The sequence below is a fragment of the Xyrauchen texanus genome, chromosome 32 (genome assembly GCF_025860055.1).
Source record: "Xyrauchen texanus isolate HMW12.3.18 chromosome 32, RBS_HiC_50CHRs, whole genome shotgun sequence".
NCBI classification, from domain to species: domain Eukaryota; kingdom Metazoa; phylum Chordata; class Actinopteri; order Cypriniformes; family Catostomidae; genus Xyrauchen; species Xyrauchen texanus.
In genome coordinates this window covers 17184753-17210077 of record NC_068307.1, presented here as the reverse complement: position 1 = coordinate 17210077, position 25325 = coordinate 17184753, and the positions used below count along the sequence as shown (strand labels likewise).

Sequence of the window (25325 nt, the reverse complement as noted above, 5' to 3'; positions counted from 1 at the left end):
AGGCAGCATAAAAGTAATCCACAAGACTCCAGTGGTTTAATCCATGTCTTCTGAAGCGATCTAATCGTTTTGGGTTGAGACCAGACCAAAATGTAACTCCTGAATTACTTTTATGCTGCGTTTTATGTGCTTTTTGGAGCTTCCAAGTTTTGGTCACCATTCACTTGCATTGTATGGACCTACAGAACTGAGATATTCTTCTAAAAATATTTGTGTTTAGCTGAAGAAAGTAAATCATACACATCTGTGAAGGCATGAGGTTGACTAAATTGGATCATTTTTATTTTTGGGGGAACCATCCCTTTCATGTGTGCTAAACACTAGACATCTCTGAAACATAATTGCAGTTTTAATCTGTCTGTTACGTTTATCTATTGTCCGATTATTGATTTATAGGGCACAGATGGGTCTCCATATGATTTAAGGTCATTTGAATATTATAGATTAGAAATGATGATAATATCCATTCAGACATCATTAAAAACCTTTCTGCTGCATGGGCACAAGTCACTGCGAGTCTGAGCTGCCATTTGCTTATAAAGGAGGAAGACGACTGGCTGCAGTGATATTAAAGGAAACAGTTTGTTGTTTTGATGTTGTGGTTCGTGTGGAGGTAGAGGTATCCATGTTTCCTCTATTAAACCCCTCTTCCAGTGACATTTGGCTGTCTGCGAAACATTAGTCACACATCTCATAGCGCTTTGAGGCTTTTTAATGCTGATTTGACAGCACGTCTCTCACACTTTATTCAGCTTCATCAAATACATAAAATGCAGTAATTTTAGTTTTCCGTAGGAGTCGCCCTGACAAAGCGTGATCCCTTGTTTACTCAGCTTTTATCCTAAACAGCATTACAAGAGGAGACAGCAGCTCAAGATAGATTAAAACAGTTTTGGCAGACACTTTTTTTTTTTCAGGACATATAATTTTTTAAGATAAGTTTCTATGTTTTGTGTGATCCTTCACATCCAGATGCAATGACATGCATAGTTTATTAAAATATATGCGAGTGCCTAGGAAGGATTTTGATCCTGTATCACCAAAGCTCATGTAGTGCTCATTACCTCCCACTCTGCATGCCACAAGCCAACAGATTCCCCTGCACAAGCAAGAAATAACATTCCAGTCACTTCCAAGCCAAATACTCCTCTTTTTAGGACAGACACGGCGTTCCTATGTGTGTAGTTGATGACTGACACAGAATGCAGACTTTTAATGATGTGCATTTAAAATGTTTTGGTTTCACAAATGTTTTTTATGATGTACCAAAAATAAAGTTTACATGACCATTTTAAATATAATTTAAGCTCATTCGACAGCATTTCTGGCATAATGTTGATTACCACAAAAAATAATTTTGTCTTAACTGTCTTTTTCTTTAAAAAAAGCAAAAATCGAAGCATATAGGGCCACATTTTTGAGGGTTTAAAGGCAGAAATGTGTTGCTTATAATTTTATTAAAGCACTTACATCTTCAGTTAAAACTCATTGTAACCATATAAGGATGGGCAAGGAGGAGGCAGGAACAGGCTGAACAGTCAACATAAAGTTTTAATGATAAAAATGACCTTAAAACAACATAAAAAATAAACTAACACAGACACATATGGAGCATGGGCACGTGCATCTCTCTAGTTTATCTCGCACTCCTGCACCATCACGGCGCGGTCATACCCTCCTCCTCGTCACACTCCTGTATTATTTGAGCTGTAAAGTTATTTAAGTCGTAATTTTAGGGTTTGTTGACATTACAAAATCATGGAAAGAAGTTGTGAAATTGGATATAACTTAAGAGAGAAAAGATTATTAAGTGATTTTATCTCACTTAAGTCATGTTAAACACATTGTTAATGTCTTGTGGTTATACTTTTGAAATAATTACTATTTTAGCATTTATTGATTGGCCCAATTCATTTTCATTATAATGGGCCTCACTGGAACTCAGATTTGTACTTTTTTTTTAATTTAATTTAAAAGTTTTTGGAGGGGCAAGTCAAAATAAATGTATATGCTAATCATTATAATGCCACAAATGCTGTTGATTGAACTTGTATTGAACACAGAACATTCCTTTTTAAGCTTTAATTATTGAACTGAATAATTAAAATGTTATTTAAGCTGTAAAGCTGTCTAAATATACAATAGACATTGCTGCATTACTGTAAAAACTATTAGTCTAAATATACCATAGACTTTGCTGCATTACTGTAAAAACTATTAGTCTAAATATACCATAGACATTGCTGCATTACTGTAAAAACTATTAGTCTAAATATACCATTGACATTGCTGCATTACTGTAAAAACTATTAGTCTAAATATACCATAGACATTGCTGCATTACTGTAAAAACTATTAGTCTAAATATACCATAGACATTGCTGCATTACTGTAAAAACTATTAGTCTAAATATACCATAGACATTGCTGCATTACTGTAAAAACTATTAGTCTAAATATACCATAGACATTGCTGCATTACTGTAAAAACTATTAGTCTAAATATACCATAGACATTGCTGCATTACTGTAAAAACTATTAGTCTAAATATACCATAGACATTGCTGCATTACTGTAAAAACTATTAGTCTAAATATACCATAGACATTGCTGCCTTACTGTAAAAACTATTTGTCTAAATATACCATAGACATTGCTGCATTACTGTAAAAACTATTTGTCTAAATATACCATAGACATTGCTGCATTACTGTAAAAACTATTTGTCTAAATATACCATAGACATTGCTGCATTACTGTAAAAACTATTTGTCTAAATATACCATAGACATTGCTGCATTACTGTAAAAACTATTAGTCTAAATATACCATAGACATTGCTGCATTACTGTAAAAACTATTAGTCTAAATATACCATAGACATTGCTGCATTACTGTAAAAACTATTAGTCTAAATATACCATAGACATTGCTGCATTACTGTAAAAACTATTAGTCTAAATATACCATAGACATTGCTGCATTACTGTAAAAACTATTAGTCTAAATATACCATAGACATTGCTGCATTACTGTAAAAACTATTTGTCTAAATATACCATAGACATTGCTGCATTACTGTAAAAACTATTTGTCTAAATATACCATAGACATTGCTGCATTACTGTAAAAACTATTAGTCTAAATATACCATAGACATTGCTGCATTACTGTAAAAACTATTTGTCTAAATATACCATAGACATTGCTGCATTACTGTAAAAACTATTTGTCTAAATATACCATAGACATTGCTGCATTACTGTAAAAACTATTAGTCTAAATATACCATAGACATTGCTGCATTACTGTAAAAACTATTAGTCTAAATATACCATAGACATTGCTGCATTACTGTAAAAACTATTAGTCTAAATATACCATAGACATTGCTGCATTACTGTAAAAACTATTAGTCTAAATATACCATAGACATTGCTGCATTACTGTAAAAACTATTAGTCTAAATATACCATAGACATTGCTGCATTACTGTAAAAACTATTAGTCTAAATATACCATAGACATTGCTGCATTACTGTAAAAACTATTAGTCTAAATATACCATAGACATTGCTGCATTACTGTAAAAACTATTAGTCTAAATATACCATAGACATTGCTGCATTACTGTAAAAACTATTAGTCTAAATATACCATAGACATTGCTGCATTACTGTAAAAACTATTAGTCTAAATATACCATAGACATTGCTGCATTACTGTAAAAACTATTAGTCTAAATATACCATAGACATTGCTGCATTACTGTAAAAACTATTAGTCTAAATATACCATAGACATTGCTGCATTACTGTAAAAACTATTTGTCTAAATATACCATAGACATTGCTGCATTACTGTAAAAACTATTAGTCTAAATATACCATAGACATTGCTGCATTACTGTAAAAACTATTTGTCTAAATATACCATAGACATTGCTGCATTACTGTAAAAACTATTAGTCTAAATATACCATAGACATTGCTGCATTACTGTAAAAACTATTAGTCTAAATATACCATAGACATTGCTGCATTACTGTAAAAACTGTTAGTCTAAATATACCATAGACATTGCTGCATTACTGTAAAAACTATTAGTCTAAATATACCATAGACATTGCTGCATTACTGTAAAAACTATTAGTCTAAATATACCATAGACATTGCTGCATTACTGTAAAAACTATTAGTCTAAATATACCATAGACATTGCTGCATTACTGTAAAAACTATTAGTCTAAATATACCATAGACATTGCTGCATTACTGTAAAAACTATTAGTCTAAATATACCATAGACATTGCTGCATTACTGTAAAAACTATTAGTCTAAATATACCATAGACATTGCTGCATTACTGTAAAAACTATTAGTCTAAATATACCATAGACATTGCTGCATTACTGTAAAAACTATTAGTCTAAATATACCATAGACATTGCTGCATTACTGTAAAAACTATTAGTCTAAATATACCATAGACATTGCTGCATTACTGTAAAAACTATTAGTCTAAATATACCATAGACATTGCTGCATTACTGTAAAAACTATTAGTCTAAATATACCATAGACATTGCTGCATTACTGTAAAAACTATTAGTCTAAATATACCATAGACATTGCTGCATTACTGTAAAAACTATTAGTCTAAATATACCATAGACATTGCTGCATTACTGTAAAAACTATTAGTCTAAATATACCATAGACATTGCTGCATTACTGTAAAAACTATTTGTCTAAATATACCATAGACATTGCTGCATTACTGTAAAAACTATTTGTCTAAATATACCATAGACATTGCTGCATTACTGTAAAAACTATTTGTTTAGTGAGTCAAAAAATGGATAAGTTGATATAGCTTAACTAGTATCGAAACCATAAACATTCCTTTAATGTGATTACAGTGACGATTTCTGAACATCCCATTTTTGTAGCTCGGGTGGACAATGGAGGGAGCTTTACATTGTGATATTTAAACTGCAAGAAAACATAAAATGGCCCTTTTATAACCACATGTGTTTGTCTTGTCAAGGCTCTGGAGCGCTCTGAGAGTGAGGAGGTTTCTGTTATCACCCAAATGGTGAAGAAGATTCTCATCATCATCTCACGCCCTGCACGACTGCTCGAGTGTCTGGTTAGATGCTGCAAAACACCTACACTGATTCTCAGTCCTCCAGTGAATATTCTTGATTGTCTAACATTTCCCTTACTGTGCTCCTGATTATTTTGCAGGAGTTTGACCCTGAAGAGTTTTATCATCTACTAGAGGCTGCAGAAGGTCACGCTAAGGTCGGCCAGGGTATCAAAACGGATATTCCTCGATATATAATCAGCCAGCTTGGGCTCAACCGAGATCCCCTTGATGGTGCGAGATCTGTCGTTTATCATATGATACACTTCGTTTGGAAAGCCTGGGCATTGTCCTTTTGGCTCATTTTGTTGCATCTCTCATCTCTTTTGATAGAAGTTGTTCAGCTAGAAGAGCAGTATGATTCAGGCCCCACACTGACTGTTGATTTAGAAGAATCTGTAGAGGTAAATGCACCAAAAAGAACCGAAGCATAAAATAGCCTTGCTGAGTTTTATAAGATGTAACTAACGATTTGTCTCTACCTGATTCTTTTAGCAGAATAAATCATTACCCACACCATCACGAAGGAAACCACTGGAGAGTGATTTTGAGACCATAAAACTCATCAGTAATGGGGCTTATGGGTAAGCAAATCACATCATGGCCCATCATGACCATGGTATGAAAATGATTATTTTAGAAGCAGCATAAGGACACCTTTCTCAGCTGGCAAAACATTCTCGAGCCTTTCAATCATCTTGCTGTTTTTTGAAGGTCTGTGCTGAATCTTGGTCTGTTTTCAATCTGTCCTGCAGGGCTGTGCATCTGGTAAGGCATAAAGAAACTCGCCAACGATTTGCCATGAAAAAGATCAATCGACAGAACCTGATTCTGCGGAACCAGATCCAGCAGGTGTTTGTGGAGCGTGACATACTGACGTTTGCAGAGAACCCTTTTGTAGTTAGCATGTTCTGCTCTTTCGAGACACGGAGGCACCTGTGCATGGTTATGGAGTATGTGGAAGGTGAGGGACTTATAGATTATATCAAGCATAAACAGGTTTATAACCTAATGGAATCTCTATTTTGATAATTGCATTATACCCTTTTTTCACATTAAAATGCATACGCAACAACTGAAAATATACAACCTATAATTAAAGTGTTAGTTTGCTAAACATGAAACTTCTCTCAACTTTTACTCACCCTCATGCATCACAGATGTGTGTGACTTTCTTTTTCTGCGCAACACAAACGAAGATTTTTAGAAGAATATTTCAGCTCTGTAGGTCCATACAATGCAAGTGAATGTGAATCAGGCCTTTTGAAGCTCCAAAAAGCACATAAAGGCTGCATAAACATAATCCATCAGACTCCAGTGGTTTAAACAATGTCTTCTGGAGCAATCCAGTTGGTTTTGGGTGAGAACAGACTGAAATGTAACTTTTTCACTTTACATCTTGATAACGAAGATCCGTCTCATCAGGCTTGATTATACTTCCTATAGCACGATCTAGTGCGCTGTGTGCGCGTCAAGCACTAGGAAGTGTAATCGAGCTTGACATAATGATCGGGGATAGAGACTGCAATGGCAAGATGTACAGTGAAAAAGGAGGTATATTTTTGGTCTGTTTTGACTCAAGTTGTAGAAGAAACCTTGCAAAAAACACACTTTCACCACTCTTTTCATCCCCTAGGTCTGATTGATGTGTGTTTACCAGTACGAGTTTATTTTACCATTATTCATATGTAATATAAACTTGGTAAAAAGAAAAAATATATAGATTTGCACATCTACAGCTGTTGATCAAGGTTACACATGTGTTTATGCACCATTGTTTTTCCTCCATTAAAAAAGTAAAATCCATCTCGCTTATTGTTACACATCTGAAACGCATATTTAAGTGACGTGATTGAATCCATTTTTGCATGTGTGGCACGATTCATCACTGAACCTCTGCCCTGCTATATCCTACTGGAGCACATGTGTCTTACCTGAGCTGTCCTCGATATCCTGGTGCAGATCACAAACTATGCGGCCAATTTGAATGAAAATTGTACTTTAAAGCACTATGAAGAAGTCAAACATCTCAAACAGCTTGACGGCTACGACATTATAAAGGCTCTGATGAGGAAAAGAAAAAAACAGCCATTCGCCAAAATAAAGATTTTTCAAAATTCAGATCACCCTTATTACAAATTTTCTAAATTTTATAGTAACATTAACTGTTTTGTTTACAAAAATGTTATAGTTTCATATTAAATAATCTATTAGGTGGATTCTATTAGACTTCATTTCAACTGTGGCAGTTAAAAGTTTCTAAAACTAAGGCTAGTTTTTCATAACAAATTCTAAAATATATATTTTTAAAAGACTACTTGCATTTACCTAACTTCCTATGCTTATATGGCATTGTACTGTAAATATAAGGGCAATAATGGGCTTTAAAGTCTGGTCCTGTGAGACTTATGGAGAAATATGGGCAAAGTTTTAATCCTGTTTAATGTAGAGTACAATGATGAGCCAAAACATTATGACCACTCACAGGTGAAATAAATAACATTGATCATCTCCTAACATGTCAAGGTCTGGGTAGATTAGATTAAGCGAACAATCAGTTCTCGTAGTCAACGTGTTGAATGCAGGAGAAATGGGCAGGAATAAAGACCTGAGTGACTTTGACTGTGCCAAATTGTTGTGGCCTGACGACGGGGTCAGAGCATCTCTGAAACGACATGGCTTGTGGGGTGCTCCCGGTCAGCAGTGGTGAGTACCTACCGAAAGTGGTCCGAGCAGGGACAAACCACATACCGGCGACAGTGTGTTGGGTGCCCAAGGCTCATCAATTTGCAAGGGCAATGAAGGATATCTGTCTAGTCCAAATTGACAAAAGGTCTACTATAGAACAATTCAAACTAAATTTTAATTATGGTTATGGGAGGAATGTGTCACAACACACAGTGCATTGCACCCTGCTGCGTATGTGGTCTGTGTGCACATGATAACCACTGTCGAAAGCGCCTGCAATGGGAACGCAAGTGTCAGAACTGGACCTTGTAGCAGTGAAAGAAGGTTGCCTAGTCCGATGGGTCCCGTTTTCATGTGGACAGTCGTGTGTGTGTGCCGTTTACCTGGGGAAGTGATGGCACCTGGATGCACTGTTGGATGTTGACAAGCCAGTGGAGGGAGTGTGATGCTCTGGGCAATGTTCTGCTGGGAAACCCTGTGTCCGGCCATTCATGTGGACATCAATTTGACACGTGCCACCTACCTAAACAATATTGCAGACCAGGTACACCTCTTCATGGCAATGGCATTCTCTATGGCAGTGGCCTCTTTCAGCAGGATAATGTGCCCCTGCCACACTGCACACATTGATCGGGAATGGTTTGAGGAATATGATGAAGAGTTCATGGTGTTGCCCTGGCCTCAAAATTCCCCAGATCTTAATCCGATTGAGCATCTGTGGGATGTGCTGGACGAGCAAGTCCGATCCATGGTGGCTCAACCTTGCAACTTACAGGACTTGAATTTGCCTGTATCTACTGCTAATGTCTTGGTGCCAGATACCACAGGACACATTCAGGGGTCTTGTAGAATCTGTGCCTTGGCGGTTCGGTGCTGTTTTGGCGGCATGTGGAGGACCAACATTAGGACCAACATTAGGACCAACATTAGGACCAACATTAGGACCACATTAGGACCACATTAGCCATAATGTTTTGGCTCATCAATGTATGCCCGAATGATGTTTGATATGGGGTGGGGGTGGCCTTGTTTGCCTTGTTTGCCTTTTAGATATTCTTAAAGATGACTTAAATCATTAGGAGGTTGATGAAAGAAGTCATTTTTACTTCCACATTCCCAACTCATTAAAGTTGTATTCTCATGGGTACAGTCAGAATATTATAGTCTTAAAAGTGTCAATTAAATTAAGTTTAGTTTGATTTCACATTGCAGTATAAACATAAATTCCAATTAAAACATTTCCTGATACTTGGATGATAAAAATGTATTGTATCCAATGTAATCCTGGTATGCAAGTTATTCTGTTATATATTATTTGGTCATTTGAAGATTTCTGCTGTTAGATGTTATATTTATTTATTTATACAGATAAACACTAAAATATACCATTGTCCCAGTCAAACGAATTAATGTCCATTTATTTATCTGGTAAGTAGCTGTGTAATAAGCAGGATAATGTAAAGTCAGCCAGCCATTGTGAAAATGACCAGAAAATGACTGACATTTTATCCTTTATCACCACCTCAATAACAACGTCTGTGGTTATATGATCTCCAGGTGGAGACTGTGCCAATCTGCTGAAAAACATGGGCCCACTTCCTGTGGATATGACCAGGATGTACTTCGCGGAAACGGTTCTGGCACTGGAGTACCTCCACAGTTATGGCATTGTGCACAGGGATCTCAAACCAGACAAGTGAGAATAGAATGCAAAAATTGCTTAACATGCAGCTGTATGTGAATGCTATTGTTTATAAGCAGTTATATTAACCCTTTGCAGCCTCTTGATTACTTCGATGGGACATATTAAACTCACTGATTTTGGGCTCTCTAAAATCGGCCTCATGAACATGACCACCAATCTGTACGAAGGCCACATTGAGAAGGACACCAGGGAGTTCATCGACAAGCAGGTAAGCTTGTTAATACAATTAGTGGTGCATGATATGACTAGGGTACAGTGTGTGGACTCTTTTGACTTGGGCCAGTAAGCATCCACCCCTAGTGAACACCTCAGCAACACTTAGAGCACCTGAGCAATCACATCACAATGCTTTGATTAGAATTATTGCTAATTTAAAAAAATTACTGATATTAGTTATGCATTATGTATATATTTCTATGTTTCACTGTTTGATATGATTTTCTATAGGTTTGTGGCACTCCAGAGTACATTGCTCCGGAAGTGATCTTGAGGCAGGGCTATGGGAAACCTGTGGACTGGTGGGCTATGGGCATCATTCTGTATGAGTTCCTGGTTGGATGTGTTCCATTCTTCGGAGACACACCTGAAGAGCTTTTTGGGCAGGTGGTGAGTGGTGAGTTCAGATGAATGTGTGTTTAAACTCGCCTGTTTGCTGGTGGGACACAGATTCTGATAAAAGGATCAGGAAGCTTTAGAGACTGCTTTGAAATTAAACTGCCGTGAAAGGATTTAATTTACATTGTTCTGTATGCAGATGAGATTATCTGGCCAGATGGAGATGATGCCCTTCCTGTAGACGCCCAGGACATGATCACACGATTACTGAAACAAAGCCCACTTGAGAGACTTGGAACAGGTACTTCTATTCGGTTGCTGCCATAGCATTATAGATAAACATTTTATTTAATATTTGTCTGGCCTTTAATGATGTTTATAATATTTATCCTAATATTTATTTATTATTTATACATAATACTTTTGCTTAAAATGGGTTAAAAGTGAAACAATTAAAATCAATATGCCTTGTTGCCGGGTAGATTAAAATGTGTACGTGAATATAAAACAGTAAAAACTATATTTAAAATAAGGCATGTTTTTCACACCATTTTTCACTAAATAAAAGACACTAGAATTAAATGTATAATTTTTTTTTGTATGCACAAATATAAACGATACATAATTTTTTGTTTTGATTAAGTGTTTTTAACCAATTCATTAAAATGGACCGTTTGAAACGACCTATTCATGGAAATTAAAATCCCGAATCCATCACATTTGGGACTGGGGTTTATCACAGATGCTATTCAAATATCTTGACTCTGTCACACTCAAGTCATGACACAAGAGTTGGTGTAAAACTGGCATACTGTCACTCTAAGAACTTTATTGCCAAATAATTAGCAATTATATAATTTTTGTTTATTTTGAAACCATGTGCAATTTTCACAATGTCAGTTAATTTAATGGCCGACAAATTGATATTGAATGAATATCATAAATATTTAATATATTGCCCAGCCCTAGTTTGAAACCGATGTAATCATTCATACATCTACATCATTTAGGAATGTGCAGAAGTTTGATGAATTCCTAAGAAATTCAATGTCTGTGGTAGGTGGTGCTTCAGAGGTAAAGCAGCATATGTTCTTCAATGGTCTGGACTGGAACGGACTCCTGCGTCAGAAAGCTGAATTCATCCCTCAGCTGGAGGCAGAAGATGACACTAGTTATTTTGACAGTGAGTTGCACAAATTCAGCATACAATGGAAATTCTTTGAGCTATGAATATGCCTGGAGCCAAGCGCTCTAAAAAAGTCAGCTCATTCTTCCGGCTTATCCACTGAGACGCAGTTATTATTTCTCTGTTAACCTTACCACCCCCTACATCTGTTGTTTTTCTTTTGTTTGTTTTTTTTCTTTTCTGTGTAGCACGATCTGAACGCTACCATCATTTGGCCTCTGATGAGGATGATGAAACTAATGACGAAGAGTCTTCCCTCGAAATACGACAATTTTCATCTTGGTCAAATCGCTTCAGCAAGGTTGGTTTTTTTTATGTCTAAGCATCTTAATGCAAAAAAATGAACCGCGATATGATGAACATTTAACATCTCATATTGCTGCTACTTGGATATCAAGACTAAAAGCATTAAAAAGGTTAAAAATTGTGTCATGTTTTGCCCATGCTCTGCTGCCAATAGAAAGAGTCACTCTTTAAGGCTTTTTAGACTTGAGTCCTCTTTAATATTGCATCTCTTTCAGTTGGCCACAAAACTGATCTGAGTGAAAAAGAATATTAAAAAAAAAAGTAAACAGGATTAATTAGTGCCGCGAAATGTAATTTCTGCGATTTAATTTGTTAAATTTATGCAATATCTGTTTTTTCACTTCCTAAAATTTCACTAATGTTTTCCCCCACTTACTTTGGCTAAAGTTGGCATGTATAAATCTCCAGGAGGTTCACACTTGACTAGACTGCACATCCTCGCACAGAAAGTGATTTTATTAATTACGTGCACCACATGTCCTGGGCATAATAAACACTGGAGCGGATTTACTGTGTGGAAAATGGAGACTTCTCCTGTAAGTGGTGAGGCTCTTATCATTGGCCAAAAACGCTCACTCACTGTCATCTGAACAAGTGTCAAAAGCCAGAGATAGACCCAGCATGTGTGCGACAGAGACTGAACAGCAGCCAGAGAAAATTATAATTTTAAGATTTAAAAAATTTATCAAATTGTATTTCAGCATTTGTTTCATATCTGTATGCATAGTGTATAATAATGCATTGGCAATGTATATTTAATTTTATTTTGTCAGTAAAGCTTGATATGAATTGAATCTACCCAATCCTAAAGTCCATTGGAAAAAAAGATGTTGCCGCCCAACTTTTATTTTCAGCATGTCCACTAATTTTATGACATGTATACATAAACTTTTCAAAGATTCATACCTGTAAAAATGTCTAATTAACTCAATCCACCAAAAAATGAAAAGTTTTGCATGTACATTTTAAAATAAAATAAATGATTAACCAATTTATTTCACAATATACTATGATGTAACACAATTTTTGTTCCTGGTAGTAAGTGTTATTTCCTGATTGCTTATGCCTCAAAAGTATAGAAAATGGCTATTATTCCCCACAAACTTTGCTTTTGTGACCACAACAGTGATTTTTTTCAAATGTACCTATTTCCAATGAGAAAACGGGCAAATTTGTGTCTTCGTTTTCACAAGTCAGAAAAAAACAACATATGAATCCAAATTAACATGCATTTATACTAAAGTAATACAGAAATGACTAAAAAAGATTTAGAGATTTACGATAATACTGTAAATCACTTTCACGAATCAGCCCCCAAATGTAGTCTGTCATCATGTTCTCATTATATTGTCCTTGGTAGTGGCGTTCAAAGTCCAGCATATTCTGATGGAAGCGCTCGCCTTGCTCCGAGTATGCTCCCATGTTCTCCTTGAATTTATCAAGATGAGCATCAAGGTTATGGACTTTGGTGAAGAACTTCAGCACAATGGGCTGTAGGATGTCCCTCAGAGTTTCAACCAGCTCCACATTTTTTTCGGCCACGTGATTGCCATGGAAGCCCCGAACCACTGCAACAAAGCTGTTACAAGCCTCTTTCTCCTTACTAGTGAGCTTTTTGGGGAATTCATTGCACTCCAGGATCTTCTTTATCTGTGGTCCGATGAGTACCTCTGCTTTGACCTTTGCCTCAGACAGCTTCGGGAAGATGTCTTGAAGGTACTTGAAGGCTGCTGACTCCTTATTTAGAGCTGTGACAAATTGTTTCATAAGGCCCATGATGTGCAGTGGTGGCCAGCCCTGCCTGTGGTAGTGCACCTTGGTGTCCCTGCTGTCCTAAAGGCGTCCCAAAAAAACATTTTAAAATTTAAACTTTGACAATTTTTTTTAATTATCCAATTTTCTAACAAAATTCTGAGCAATAATTGTCCATCTTGCCCTCCAGAATTTTTTTTGCAGTGCTCACAGGTGAAATGAGGTGCCCATGGTTTGTCTTGATCCCTGATAGGCATGCTGAAATATGCCTTGTAGGCCTTATACATCTTAGCAGATGCTTCCTAGGAGTACCGCAGACATAGCAATATGTGTCTGACAGGATGCTTGCAGCCTCTTGATGCCATCTAAGAAAAATGCAGATATGTATGAACTTAGGCAGCTGGAACTAAACTGAACTGGTGGGTTTAAGGCCCCTGTATTTATACTACTATATATATTATTAGAAAGTTCTAGAAGTTACTCTGAGTTTACTTGGCACTGAATCTATCTGGAATGTTCTGGAAAATAAATTACATTTCAAAATATCACTGTTCTGGTCTCAAAAGCAAAGTTTGTGGGGAATAATAGCCATTTTCTATACTTTTGAGGCATAAGCAATTAGGAAATAATACTTACTACCCAGGAACCCCCAAAAGTTTTCAATCAACCACAGAAAACTGTTTCATGAATTTGTAAAAAATTATAATAATGATCAATTCACAACCCTAGTATTATTATAATCATTTATCATGGAGGCCTGGATAGTTCAGTGAGTATTGAACTCCACCCCTGGATTTGCTAGTTCGAACCCAGGGCATGCTGAGTGGCTATAGCCAGGTCTCCTGAGCAACCAAATTGGCCGGGTGCTAGGGAAGGTCACATGGGGTAACCTCCTTGTTGGCACTATAATGTGAGGTGAGTGGTGAGTTGTACGTGGATGCCGCAGAGAATAGAGTGAAGTTTCCACATGCGCTACGTATCCTCAGTTGTGCGCTCAACAGGCCACATGAAAAGATGCATGGATTGATGGTCTCAGATGCGGAGGCAACATGGATTCATCCTCCGCCACCCGGATTGAGGCGGAGTTGTGTATTCCAAATTGGGTAGAGAAAAAATATCTATATATATATATATATATATATATATATATATATATATATATATATATATATATATATATATATATATATTTTAGAATATAGTATTATATTTGGTATTATTATGCTTTTTTTTTTTTTTTGATATTAAATTGAAATATATTTCAAACCCTTGGGCCTTCATTTTGGTAGAAAACTCAAGACCTTGGAGTGTCTGTGTAGTTCACAATATTTTTATATTATGCTTCTCGTTCCACATCTGTAGAAAGGTTGTAAACACCCTAATGGTGTCACACTATATTAGAGTATAATGTAAAAGCCAAAATACTTAGAATTACATTAATTTGTGTGGTACGTGTGTATAGAATAAAATTATTGCTGAAATGCTTGTGCTTACATGTGTCTGGAAAGAGTGCTGCTCATTCACTGAAGCAAGCAGTGCATGCTGACTAATTATTACTATAATTAAATGGCAGCTTTCGTAAACGCACTAGGCCAGGATGCAATTTTGATTAATTGTGCAATCCTAAATTTCAGGGCAAAAAAGGTTTTAATAAATAACTTTAATGTTAACAAATGTATTCAATTTGGCGTTCTAACTGTGTCATTCTGTTCTGTTAATTTCTTAAAACTGATTGGAACCTCCAGAACTGATTGGAACTCTACCCTAGCAGAGCACACGTTTATTTAGAGAACAATGGAGAAAGACTCTTTATGGGTTATTTATTTATAAATAAAACCCACACAGGATGTTTAATCAAACTAGTCATTTGCAAAGTAATTAAAGTTATTTGCACGGTGGAATGTAATAACTGTTGAACTCAATATGTTAATTATCACCCATGAGTGGATTAATGTTAATCATTGAAACATAATCACTGGAAGAGGATTTGCGCATGCCAGCAGCATCTTTACACAAGAAAAAGTGTTTACACATCCATTAAGTGTGGGAAATATTATTGATTGTTGCAGGTTTGAGTTCTGTATTCACATGTCCCCATTTGTTTTGGTTCAGTTTGATAAATATATAATCTGTTGTAGCCTATTGTGCGAGTGGGACGAGTAAAGGGTGCTTTTGCATAAATCTACGTTATGAGCATCATCAGTATACAAATTGCAAAACCTATTAATGTTTATAGAACCCGATCAACTTGAATATTACATAGATTTGCCTCCAATATTTCCACAATTTGCTTTTGCTTGATCCTGCATCCATGGCAGTAGGTGGCATTATAAGGGTTCCCACACATCCTGGAAAACCTGGAATTTTTTCCAGTCATGGAACTATCATAGAAAATGACAAAAATATCTAAATGTCATAAAAATATATGTTATCCATGCAATTTAAAATATATTATTTTCAGTATTTTCCATGTACAAAAACATGGTAATGATCGGGACTCTGGATAGGTGGCAAATACGCAAATTCTTTTCGTTTTGTCAATGCCACGGCAATTGCACATTGTGAAACGACGTCAGCGGTTGACTGTCGTGAACGAAGCCCTGTCACGTACATGCTCTGATCATCTGTTGTCATCTTTGCATTGACAAAACAATTTAAGTATTGATATAGTGAACAATATGTTTTTTCATTCTAACATGGCTGTTGTGTTAACTACAAAAAGATTTTTGTGTAAACCTTGGAAAATAGATGACAGTCAGATTGCTGACTTTTTTGAAAATGAGTTCACAACCAGAGGTGGTAGCGTGGTGATGCTGACTTGTACCTCTGGATGCGAATACATTTTTAATAATAAATGAACAATCAGAGTCTGCTTAAACCACGTTTACCACATGCCTTATGGTTTCCGCGATCTGGAAAACAAAGTCGGAATCACTGAATCTAGTCATAAAAATGGCTTTAGCAACAAAACGCAGAATGTCAAACATTTAGCTGTGAAACGCTGAATTTGACATTTGAGACTAAAAAGAATGTTTGAATGCACAAATAATCGAATTAAAGTTGCGATATGTCCTAGTATGATTAAACTGCAAAAAGCTGCAATTTAATTAAATAAATATATAATCTGCATGTGCTGTGCACTTCAAAATTAATCTGTAACCACAATATGAATCATGTCCTCTTGTGTGTTTTTGCTTAAATATTACACCTGTTGGACAAATGAAATGTCCTGGAAAATTGTGCCTTGAAAAGTGTGGGAACCTTGAGTTTACTGTCATTGACTTCTGTCATCTACTGTTTTATAGGTTTACAGTAGCACGGAGCACCTGGCCACCCCATCCAACCTAAGTTTCTCCTCTGACCGGAGTCACAGTGAAGAGATAGAGGACCGGGCAGAAGGAAGAGAAACTCACTCCCCTGGAGAGATCCAACGCCAGGCATCCACTGGTGACAGGAGGCTGTCTGCACAGAGGGCATGGTGAGAGTGCATACTTAAATGAACAGTTTACCAAAATGAAAATTCTTATCATTTACTCGCCCTCATGTAATGCCAAACCTGCATGATGGGCTTTCTTCTGTGGCACACAAAAGGAGACGTCAGGCAGAAAGTTTACATTCTTATGCTTACAATTGATGTGTATGGGGTGGATGTTGTCTCCTTTGTCTTTTATGATGTTATTGTTTTTAAATAAAATGAAGTCTGCTCATAGTCATATGATAATTTTGTGTGTAGAAACCGAAATACAAGTCATTATTCTCTTTAAATATTCGTACTGCTGCATATTTAAACTGCCACATCATGTTCGGTTACAAAACTTGCTTGATATTAAAAACATCACAATGTATCTTCACATGCAATATTTGAATATAGGGGGACAAAGAATGGGATTTGAGAGCTGTGGAGAAGCAGAAGATTATCCGGAAATACATTTTGGTCTGTTTCACAATCAAAGATCTCAAAGGCCTTTAAAAAAAAAACCATAATGACTGCTGTTATAGTGCTTTTTTCTTCATTTGTGGAGCTTGAAAACCCCAGTCCCCATTCACTTTCATTGTATGAGTGAAAAGTAAGACATACAGTGGTTTGTAACAACATGAGAGTGAATTAAAGATGACAGAATTTTCATTTCTGGGTGGACTAGCCCTTAGTTCTATGAAAATATCTTTCAAATCACTGTAGGTGCTATTTGGCTGCAGTCATGCTCAATATATTTGTGATCTCTCCCAGCCTGCGTCCTCGAACTTCCTCTAGCTCCTCTCAGCCTGAGCGTGCCGTGAGCCCCCTAGTGGTGAGCAGCACACACAGCCTGGAGGCCATGCCTCGATTCACCCTGTCCACAGATGATGAGGGTAAGCCGTCTATGAATTAAATTCCTAATTTAATTTACTATTAAATGTAAATTAAAGCTATAAGCCACAAGAAGCTGGCAGTGACAGTGATTTTTAGCACTGTTAAGGGAAGTTCACTTAGTATTGGATGGTGAACACTTAAAGACACTACAGTCCAATATATTATAAATAATAATGTATTGATTTAGCATGGTTATATAATTTTTTTTTACCCTGCTAAATCAATATATTAGGGTGGTCAATCACTTTAGTTAATGTGCATATTATTTAATTAATTCAACAAAAAAATGTAATCAAATGTATCACATGTATAAATATTTGCTGAAAAAGCCCTTCACATAACAATAATTCAATATATTCTGATTAAATAATTTAGGGCTGCAACTAACAATTATTTTGATAATTGATTATTTCTTTGATTATTTTTTCAATTAATCTGATTTAAAAAATAAATAATATTTACGGTATTTTGTTAGAATTTGACATTTTAATTTTGTTTTAATAATTATAAAGGGCGCGAGTATTTTATTCTATTTACGGCACTGAATTCTATTCTATACTCTCACAAAACTTTGAACAAAGCCTCAATCATCAAAAGTTAAGTTTTAATCTATTATTATCAGTATTTTTATTACTTTCAGGACACATGCAAAATAGTTCCTTTCCTTTACTTAACAAAAATGACTATTCATTAAGAGTCAAATGATCCAACAGAGATGGAGTGGGGCAAAAAAATCAGCCCAGCAGAGGACAAAATGACACCAAAATAATAATAATTCTGCCCATCTGAAAAAAAAATTAATTAGTAACATAATTATGTCTAAGTATTTAAAATTCATATTTTAAGTTTTAAAGGTATTGTCACTCATTACATGTTTCTAAACTATTCTTTTCAGAAAAAAAAAACTAAACTTTTAAGGTAGTGTATGCTTATCCAGTAAAATAATGTTTGCCATAGTATAAATGTACTTGTGAAATCAGATATTACAAATGGCATTATAAGGACTATCAATTAACCAGACTCTTAGCATTATTATGCAGGTACATTATAGTCCGCATACAGTTTATATAGTACAATCATCAGATTCACTTTCACGCTGAAAAGTGTCATACTAGACATTTTTGTCTTGACAACCTAAGCTCATTGTATTACACGTGCTTACATGATGAGAAGATACAATCTAAAACACTTTAAAAGCTGGCACACTTGGACCTCTGAGACATTGTGACATCCATGAAAGCTGCATAATTGATTACTTTCAAATTGAAATCACGGTATGATATTGCACGCGTGTAATCAAAATGATTGCGCTCCCTTTCTCCATTGTAATTGGTTTTATTGACTTGGATGTGCGCGCTCGCATGCTCTGTAATGCTTAACAGAGACTTGCATGTAGTAAAGACTAATGGATTTGCGTAATGGAAATACACACCTGATTTTGTAATGTATATCATGTATACATTACAAAACATATAAAATAGCAGTAAAGTGTAAGTTATGTGCTTGAGAGAAACAAGTCTTAAGCACATTAAAACAGCAGAAGCACCTTTTCAATGCACCTGATGCAGCAACAGCTCCAATATATACTGTATGCTTATTATGATCTTACAGGTTTCCTACATGTCCTAGAAAACCTGGAATTTTGCAATGCAGTTTCCCAGTCATGGAAAATTAGAAAATACCTTAGTGTCCTTGAAAATATTTCAGTGGAATAAACTGTTTGACTGTGTTGCTAGCTAGGTTACATGTACAAAAACATGGTAACGATCGGGACTCCGATATGGAGATTACCATATTCATATAGCCTACCATTGTATTAACATAGTGTGTCCATGTAATGTTGCATGTCCAAAAAACATGCTAATGCCATGGTACATTTTATGTGTTTTCGTGTAGGCTAATATGTGTTTTGATGTGATTAGAAGTCGTTTACAAGCTGCAAACATGTTGAACTTTAAAAAAGACCTTCTTCATCACTGGCAAACGATAGGACACATTTGTAGGTTTCGTTTCCATTGATTGGAGTTCCACTGCATCCAGCATTATCTTTTTTTCCGTAGTATTAAATACTCAAGTATTGGCGATCTAGTAAAGATTTAAGTATTAAGTGAGAGCCTGCACAAATGATTCAGCAGTGCGCACACAAGCTTTCTGAGGCATTGGGATTGAATCGTTAACCGATTCGGACCGATTTCCGATCCCGTGTGACCAATTCATTTTAAAGAACCGACTCAGATGTGCGATTAATTTGTGATGGGACATCTTTAGTTTTGATTAAAAACTGGCGATAGTAAACACCGGGTACAAGGCATGATGTAGCGGTGTAGCTTTTCTCATCACTACGCCGCTACCTAGTCATAAATTTGTTACTGAAAAGATACTTGATGTAAAAACTAGCGAAGGCACCTCGCTACTCAGAAATGTAGTCAAGCTAGTAGCTTTACTATTTGTAGCGAAGCTACTGCCCATCGTCACTTCATAAAACTTTTTTTTTAGGTCACTGTGTCTAGTTAAATGTAGTTTGAAACTAAGAAAAGGGCGTCTTGAGATACCTGCATTCAGAATTGCACTCTATCCAGCTGTGTTTGAATGCAAAAACGCATTCACGTCATGTGGTGTCGCTAGTGTTAAGCAAACCTAAAGCCCTGTTCACATTGTCAGCGACTTTGATGCTGGATGTCGCTAGACTCTGTATTCTGTGTCGCTACTGGGCGTTCCTACTGCTGTTGATCTAACGTTATTAGTCAGAAGCACAACTTGCCAATTCTTAAGAAAACCGATTACAGAGAAGATACATTGCCAGTAAAACTAAGATATCATTCTTATTTGACAAGGAATCATTTGTTTTGCCTCTAAAAAGGAAAATTCTGCAGAAGAAAGTGTTTTTATATCAACTGCAGCAGCACTCAATGCATCATATCTTAAACTAGATGAACAATCTATCAATTTATGAATCAAACTTACTCAGAATACTGATAATTTGACAGTTTTCTACGCATCATATTTTTATTCTATCCATGCATGTGGTTCAAGAAAAATGATATAGAACAGTGAAATCAATGACAACATTAAATTCTCTATCTTGCCTGCATTTGACTCTAATCTCTCACAAGAGATGGATGATGTGAACTTCATCATCTTCTCCCGTATTGGTTGTCGCTGTGCGATATCGCTCCGCATTTGAATAAAGTTGAACTTTTCTCAACTTTGTTGCGTCTCTTGATACGCCCACATCTTGTGATCAACAGTCGCTCTTGTCAACGGAAGTAACCAGCTCTCATTGAAAATGAACGTTAACCCCGTTCACACCGCCAGTGACTTTGTAGCTTGGTGTTGCTGGTGGTTATGTAGCTAGTGGGTGTTCCTACTGTTTGTCGCTCTAATGTTATTGGAGGACTGCATGTCTGGCCATAACTTTTGAAAATATGATCATGGATGAAACCTAATGTTTTATAAAACATGCAGCAGTGTTCAGTGCATTAAATAATTTACAAGACAATCAATCTATCATGAATCAAACTCACTTGGAATGCAGACCGTTTATGACACGCTTTGTTTTATTATATCCATTCATGTGGCTACAGACAAGTAAAAATCCCTCACGAAGCTGAAACAACTTCTCCGTCTTGCCTGCACTCGTCTCCAGTCTGCCAGTAGACCGATGATGTGAGCTCCGCTGTCTTCACACTCATTGGTCGTCACTCGCAATTGCATAAATTTACAATTTCTCAACTTGTCACATTTGGCCAAAAGTTTGGAATAATGTACAGATTTTGCTCTTATGGAAAGAAATTGGTACTTTTATTCACCTAAGTGGCATTTAACCGATCACAATGTATAGTTAGGACATTAATAGCATGAAAAATTACTATTAAAATTTGAAAAAGATCTTCAGAGCTTCTTAAACTACTTCAGAGTTCTCATCAAAAAAATCTTTATGTGCAGCAATGACAGCTTTGTAGATCCTTGGCATTCTAGCTGATTTTTGACCTGATATTGACCTTAAGACATTCCAGTCTATTGCATACTGCGGCAATTCAAACATGCTGTTGTGAATAATCCAATGTTATATCTTGGATGTCCAGAACATAATATACAGTACAGCATGGAAAGCATGTTTAACTAATCATCGGAAAAATGTTATCGAATATTGATGATAAAATAGATTGAGCTTCTAGTCCACTCAAGGGCCAATATATTTGATGAATCAATGAGGGTGGTGCATGAACTGAAAATTTGACTGAATGTCTATGGACGAGCACATCTGGGATGGCTAAAATGCATTAGTGCCGCATACATTTCAGATCAGCATTTTGTGACAGAAGGTTGTTGTGTCTGCATTATAGTTAAAAATATTACTCAACACATCCGCTAGGTGGTAGCATAGGAAAGGGTAAGGGAGAGAGTAGAGTTCGGCGTTAGTGATTGCAGACATCTTGTAGTGCTGTTCTATTCTATAATAAAAGACAACTACTCTCAAAGTAATCTGGTGCCATTCTGCCTTTTTCATTTTGAGTCCATCCTACTTTACAACGATTTGGTGACAAGGTGTTTGACACATATATTGAGTGACAATGGCTACATTGAATGCTCAATTTCCAGACTTATTTCTGTCTTGCCCTGGTGAGCCCAAAATTCCCTTTACCACATGAATCAGGATGTTCCGTAATTACTTTCTCGTTGTTGGAGGAACAGGTGATGCTTAGCCAGAGGGGAGAAAAAGGGCTTTACTGCTTCATTGCCTAGAAACTGGAGGGCAAAGGATTATTTATACACTGCCAGAGACAGGGCAGTAATAGCAGAGTCTAATGTATTCCCGAAGTACGCAATTCACGCCTGCTATAAATGTGGTGGTCGAACGTCACAATTACCGAAAGCGAGTGGAATGTGCTCAAAAGTCTATAGTGAACTATATTGCTGCACTGAGACAATTAGCGGCAACATGTGACTTCACAAATACAGAGAGGACGTGATCCGAGATCAGCTCATCGAACATGTGTCTGACCTGCGGATTTGTGAGAGAATTCTAAAGCCTAACTTACATTTATGCATTTGGCAGATGCTTTTATCCAAAGCGACTTACAGTGCACTTATTACAGGGACAATCCCCCTGGAGCTACCTGACTCAAGGACACAATGGGTGGTGGCTGTGGGGATTGAACCAGCAACCTTCTGATTAACAGTTATGTGCTTTAGCCCACTACACCACCACCAAACCTTATCTTTAGCAGAAGCTATTGCTACTGCAACCCAAGTTGAGTCTGCATCAGAACAAGCAAAGGCTATTGGAGAGCGGGGCATACCTTTGCAAGCTGTGGCTTATCGCAAGCAGCAATGAACTATTTTCACTCCAGTCATTGTGTCCACTGATGGGTTATGGGTTAGGAGCGGTGTTGTCTCTGGTGCATACAGACCACATCGAACACATTGTGGCATTCACTTCACAGATTTTGAATTATTCATTTGTGAAGAAATTGGCATTAGCCTGTGTTTGTGCTGTTGAAAAGTGGCAGACATACCTTTTGGTGCATTGATCGCATTCATTGATCATCAGGCGCTGACAACCTTGCCGTCTTCATGTGAAGCTGGACGTGATGGGATGCATATTTCTCGGTGGTCAGCCCTCCTCTTGTTACACAATGTCGGAAGTGTATCATGCTGGCTCATTAAACTATACCCATTACCTCTTCCACTTCTGCTCTCGACTCGGATGATGAACCCGAATTTTTAGCTATATGGTCTATGGCCCTAACTGCAATCTCACCTGCTGAGTTCGAAACTGCTGCATCCTCATTCCCGGAACTGACCGACGTTCACACACAGATTGCCAAAGGATGGCCTGCTTATTCAAAAGCTGTGCATGATCAATTGCAACCCTACTTTTGTGTTAGGGATGAACTGTGTGTCAAGAACAATGTGGTTTTTAGAGGTACATGCTTAGTAGTGCCAGTGACGCTACAACACATTTTGATAGTGCTCGCGCATGAGAGCCACCAAGAAATCTCTACTATGCAATGCTTGCGTGAAAGTTACTGGCTCAGGTTTCAATGTGTGTGTTGTCAAAAGCTGAATATCTGCACAGCCTTCTTGTCGGTCCATTTGATACAGCTGTTTGGGACTGTAAGTACACCATTACTCTGATCGATTACCACCCCAAATGGCCGGAAGTTGCCTTCACATCATCCGTAACTACTGAGGCCGTGATTGACTTTCTGGACAGCAGTCAGTCATCATGATTACCCAGCAGAGCTAGTTATGGATAATGATCCCCAATGTACCTCTGAAGCATTCTTAACTTTCTTGCAAGACACAAATTAGTCCTGTATGCTCATCGGTGTACCATCCAGCAGCAAATGTGCAATAGAATGCTTTAACAGGGTACTTAAGGAGTATGTACAGTCTGCCACAGTACAATCCAAGCCATGGAAAAGCACTATTACTGACTTCCTTCACTCCACCATGCATGCCACCACTGGGGTCTCAACCTTCGTGTTGCTCCATGGGCGAAATTTGAGAACAAAACTGAATATCACTCTTCATCCTTCTGTCTGCCCTGTTCAGCCAGCGGATGTTCACAAGAGTGTTGCACGTAAACAATGACAGATGAAGCGTTACACAGATGCTTAACGTAGGTCACGGACAGCTCTCTTTAAAAAGAGAGACAGAGTGCAGGTGCGTAAACCTTTTCATATGACAAAGAGATATTTCAAATTCTCTGACCCTGTGGAGATTGAAAAAAAAGTGGGTCCAAATACCTACTCATTAGAGCAAGGGTGGGGGAACCCTAGTATGTATGTGGAGGAGGGCCATTGTCCTGCAGAGTTTAGCTCCAACCCTAATCAGACAAACCTGAGGAAACTAATCATGGTCTTGATTACTTGAAAAATGTAAAGGCAGGTGTGTTTCATTAGGGTTGGAGCTAAACTCTGCAGGACAGTGGCCCTCCAGGAGCAGGGTTCCCCACCCCTGCATTAGAGGATGGAAGGAAATGGCACTCCTCGCACTTGGCACGAACGGATCATGTAGACGATCCTACCTTCGACCTGCCAAAGTAACTTCTACCTTTGATACCATTCTACGTTACAACAAAGGTGATAGAGGAAAAATTATTTTTTCTAGTACTTGCTGCCATCTAGTGTAATAAAATAAGACTATTCGGAGGGAGACGTGGTGAACAGAACCATAATTACATGCTTACAAATTAGGACAACAACAAAAAATATATAGATATTTTAATTCTATTCATCATAAGATTGTAAACATATACAATTTTATTTATGAAATATTGTATGTATTAGTTTTTTTTTGGAAATTAGTCCACTGGATGTGTAAATGGTCAGCTTTTGGCAGCCCAAGAATGCCCCAGAGATGAAGAGGTTAACATGAATTGTAAATTATACATCAACTGCTACTGATTTTTTTGCCACTTTTTGGAAAGTCGTGGAAATGTTGTGGATTTTTTTCTTTTGCTGTTGAAGCAAAAGGAAATGCAAAAATAAAATGTGGTATGGTCTTCCATTTACCTCTTTAAACTAGCAGTGCCATTTACCTTGCTATAGTGTACTTCCACGTTCAAGTCAATTAATGAACTAGTAATATTGTTCACTATCCTAGTTGTCTGCCGTTTTCAGT

The 25325-nt window shown here is 36.9% G+C and overlaps 1 protein-coding gene across 4 annotated transcripts in view; it reads left to right on the top strand.

The window, feature by feature from the left end:
• LOC127625829 (microtubule-associated serine/threonine-protein kinase 3-like) overlaps positions 1–25325 on the top strand; it is a 60819-nt gene that overhangs the window by 28137 nt on the left and 7357 nt on the right. For all 4 annotated transcript variants that reach the window (XM_052101228.1, XM_052101227.1, XM_052101230.1 and 1 more), the window contains 13 exons: positions 5052–5153; positions 5252–5384; positions 5484–5554; positions 5646–5734; positions 5906–6114; positions 9396–9534; positions 9619–9751; positions 9991–10156; positions 10298–10399; positions 11159–11281; positions 11473–11585; positions 16648–16820; positions 17571–17692. In XM_052101228.1, the coding sequence (XP_051957188.1) occupies positions 5052–5153; positions 5252–5384; positions 5484–5554; positions 5646–5734; positions 5906–6114; positions 9396–9534; positions 9619–9751; positions 9991–10156; positions 10298–10399; positions 11159–11281; positions 11473–11585; positions 16648–16820; positions 17571–17692 (1675 nt within the window). The remainder of the gene's footprint in view (positions 1–5051; positions 5154–5251; positions 5385–5483; positions 5555–5645; positions 5735–5905; positions 6115–9395; positions 9535–9618; positions 9752–9990; positions 10157–10297; positions 10400–11158; positions 11282–11472; positions 11586–16647; positions 16821–17570; positions 17693–25325) is intronic.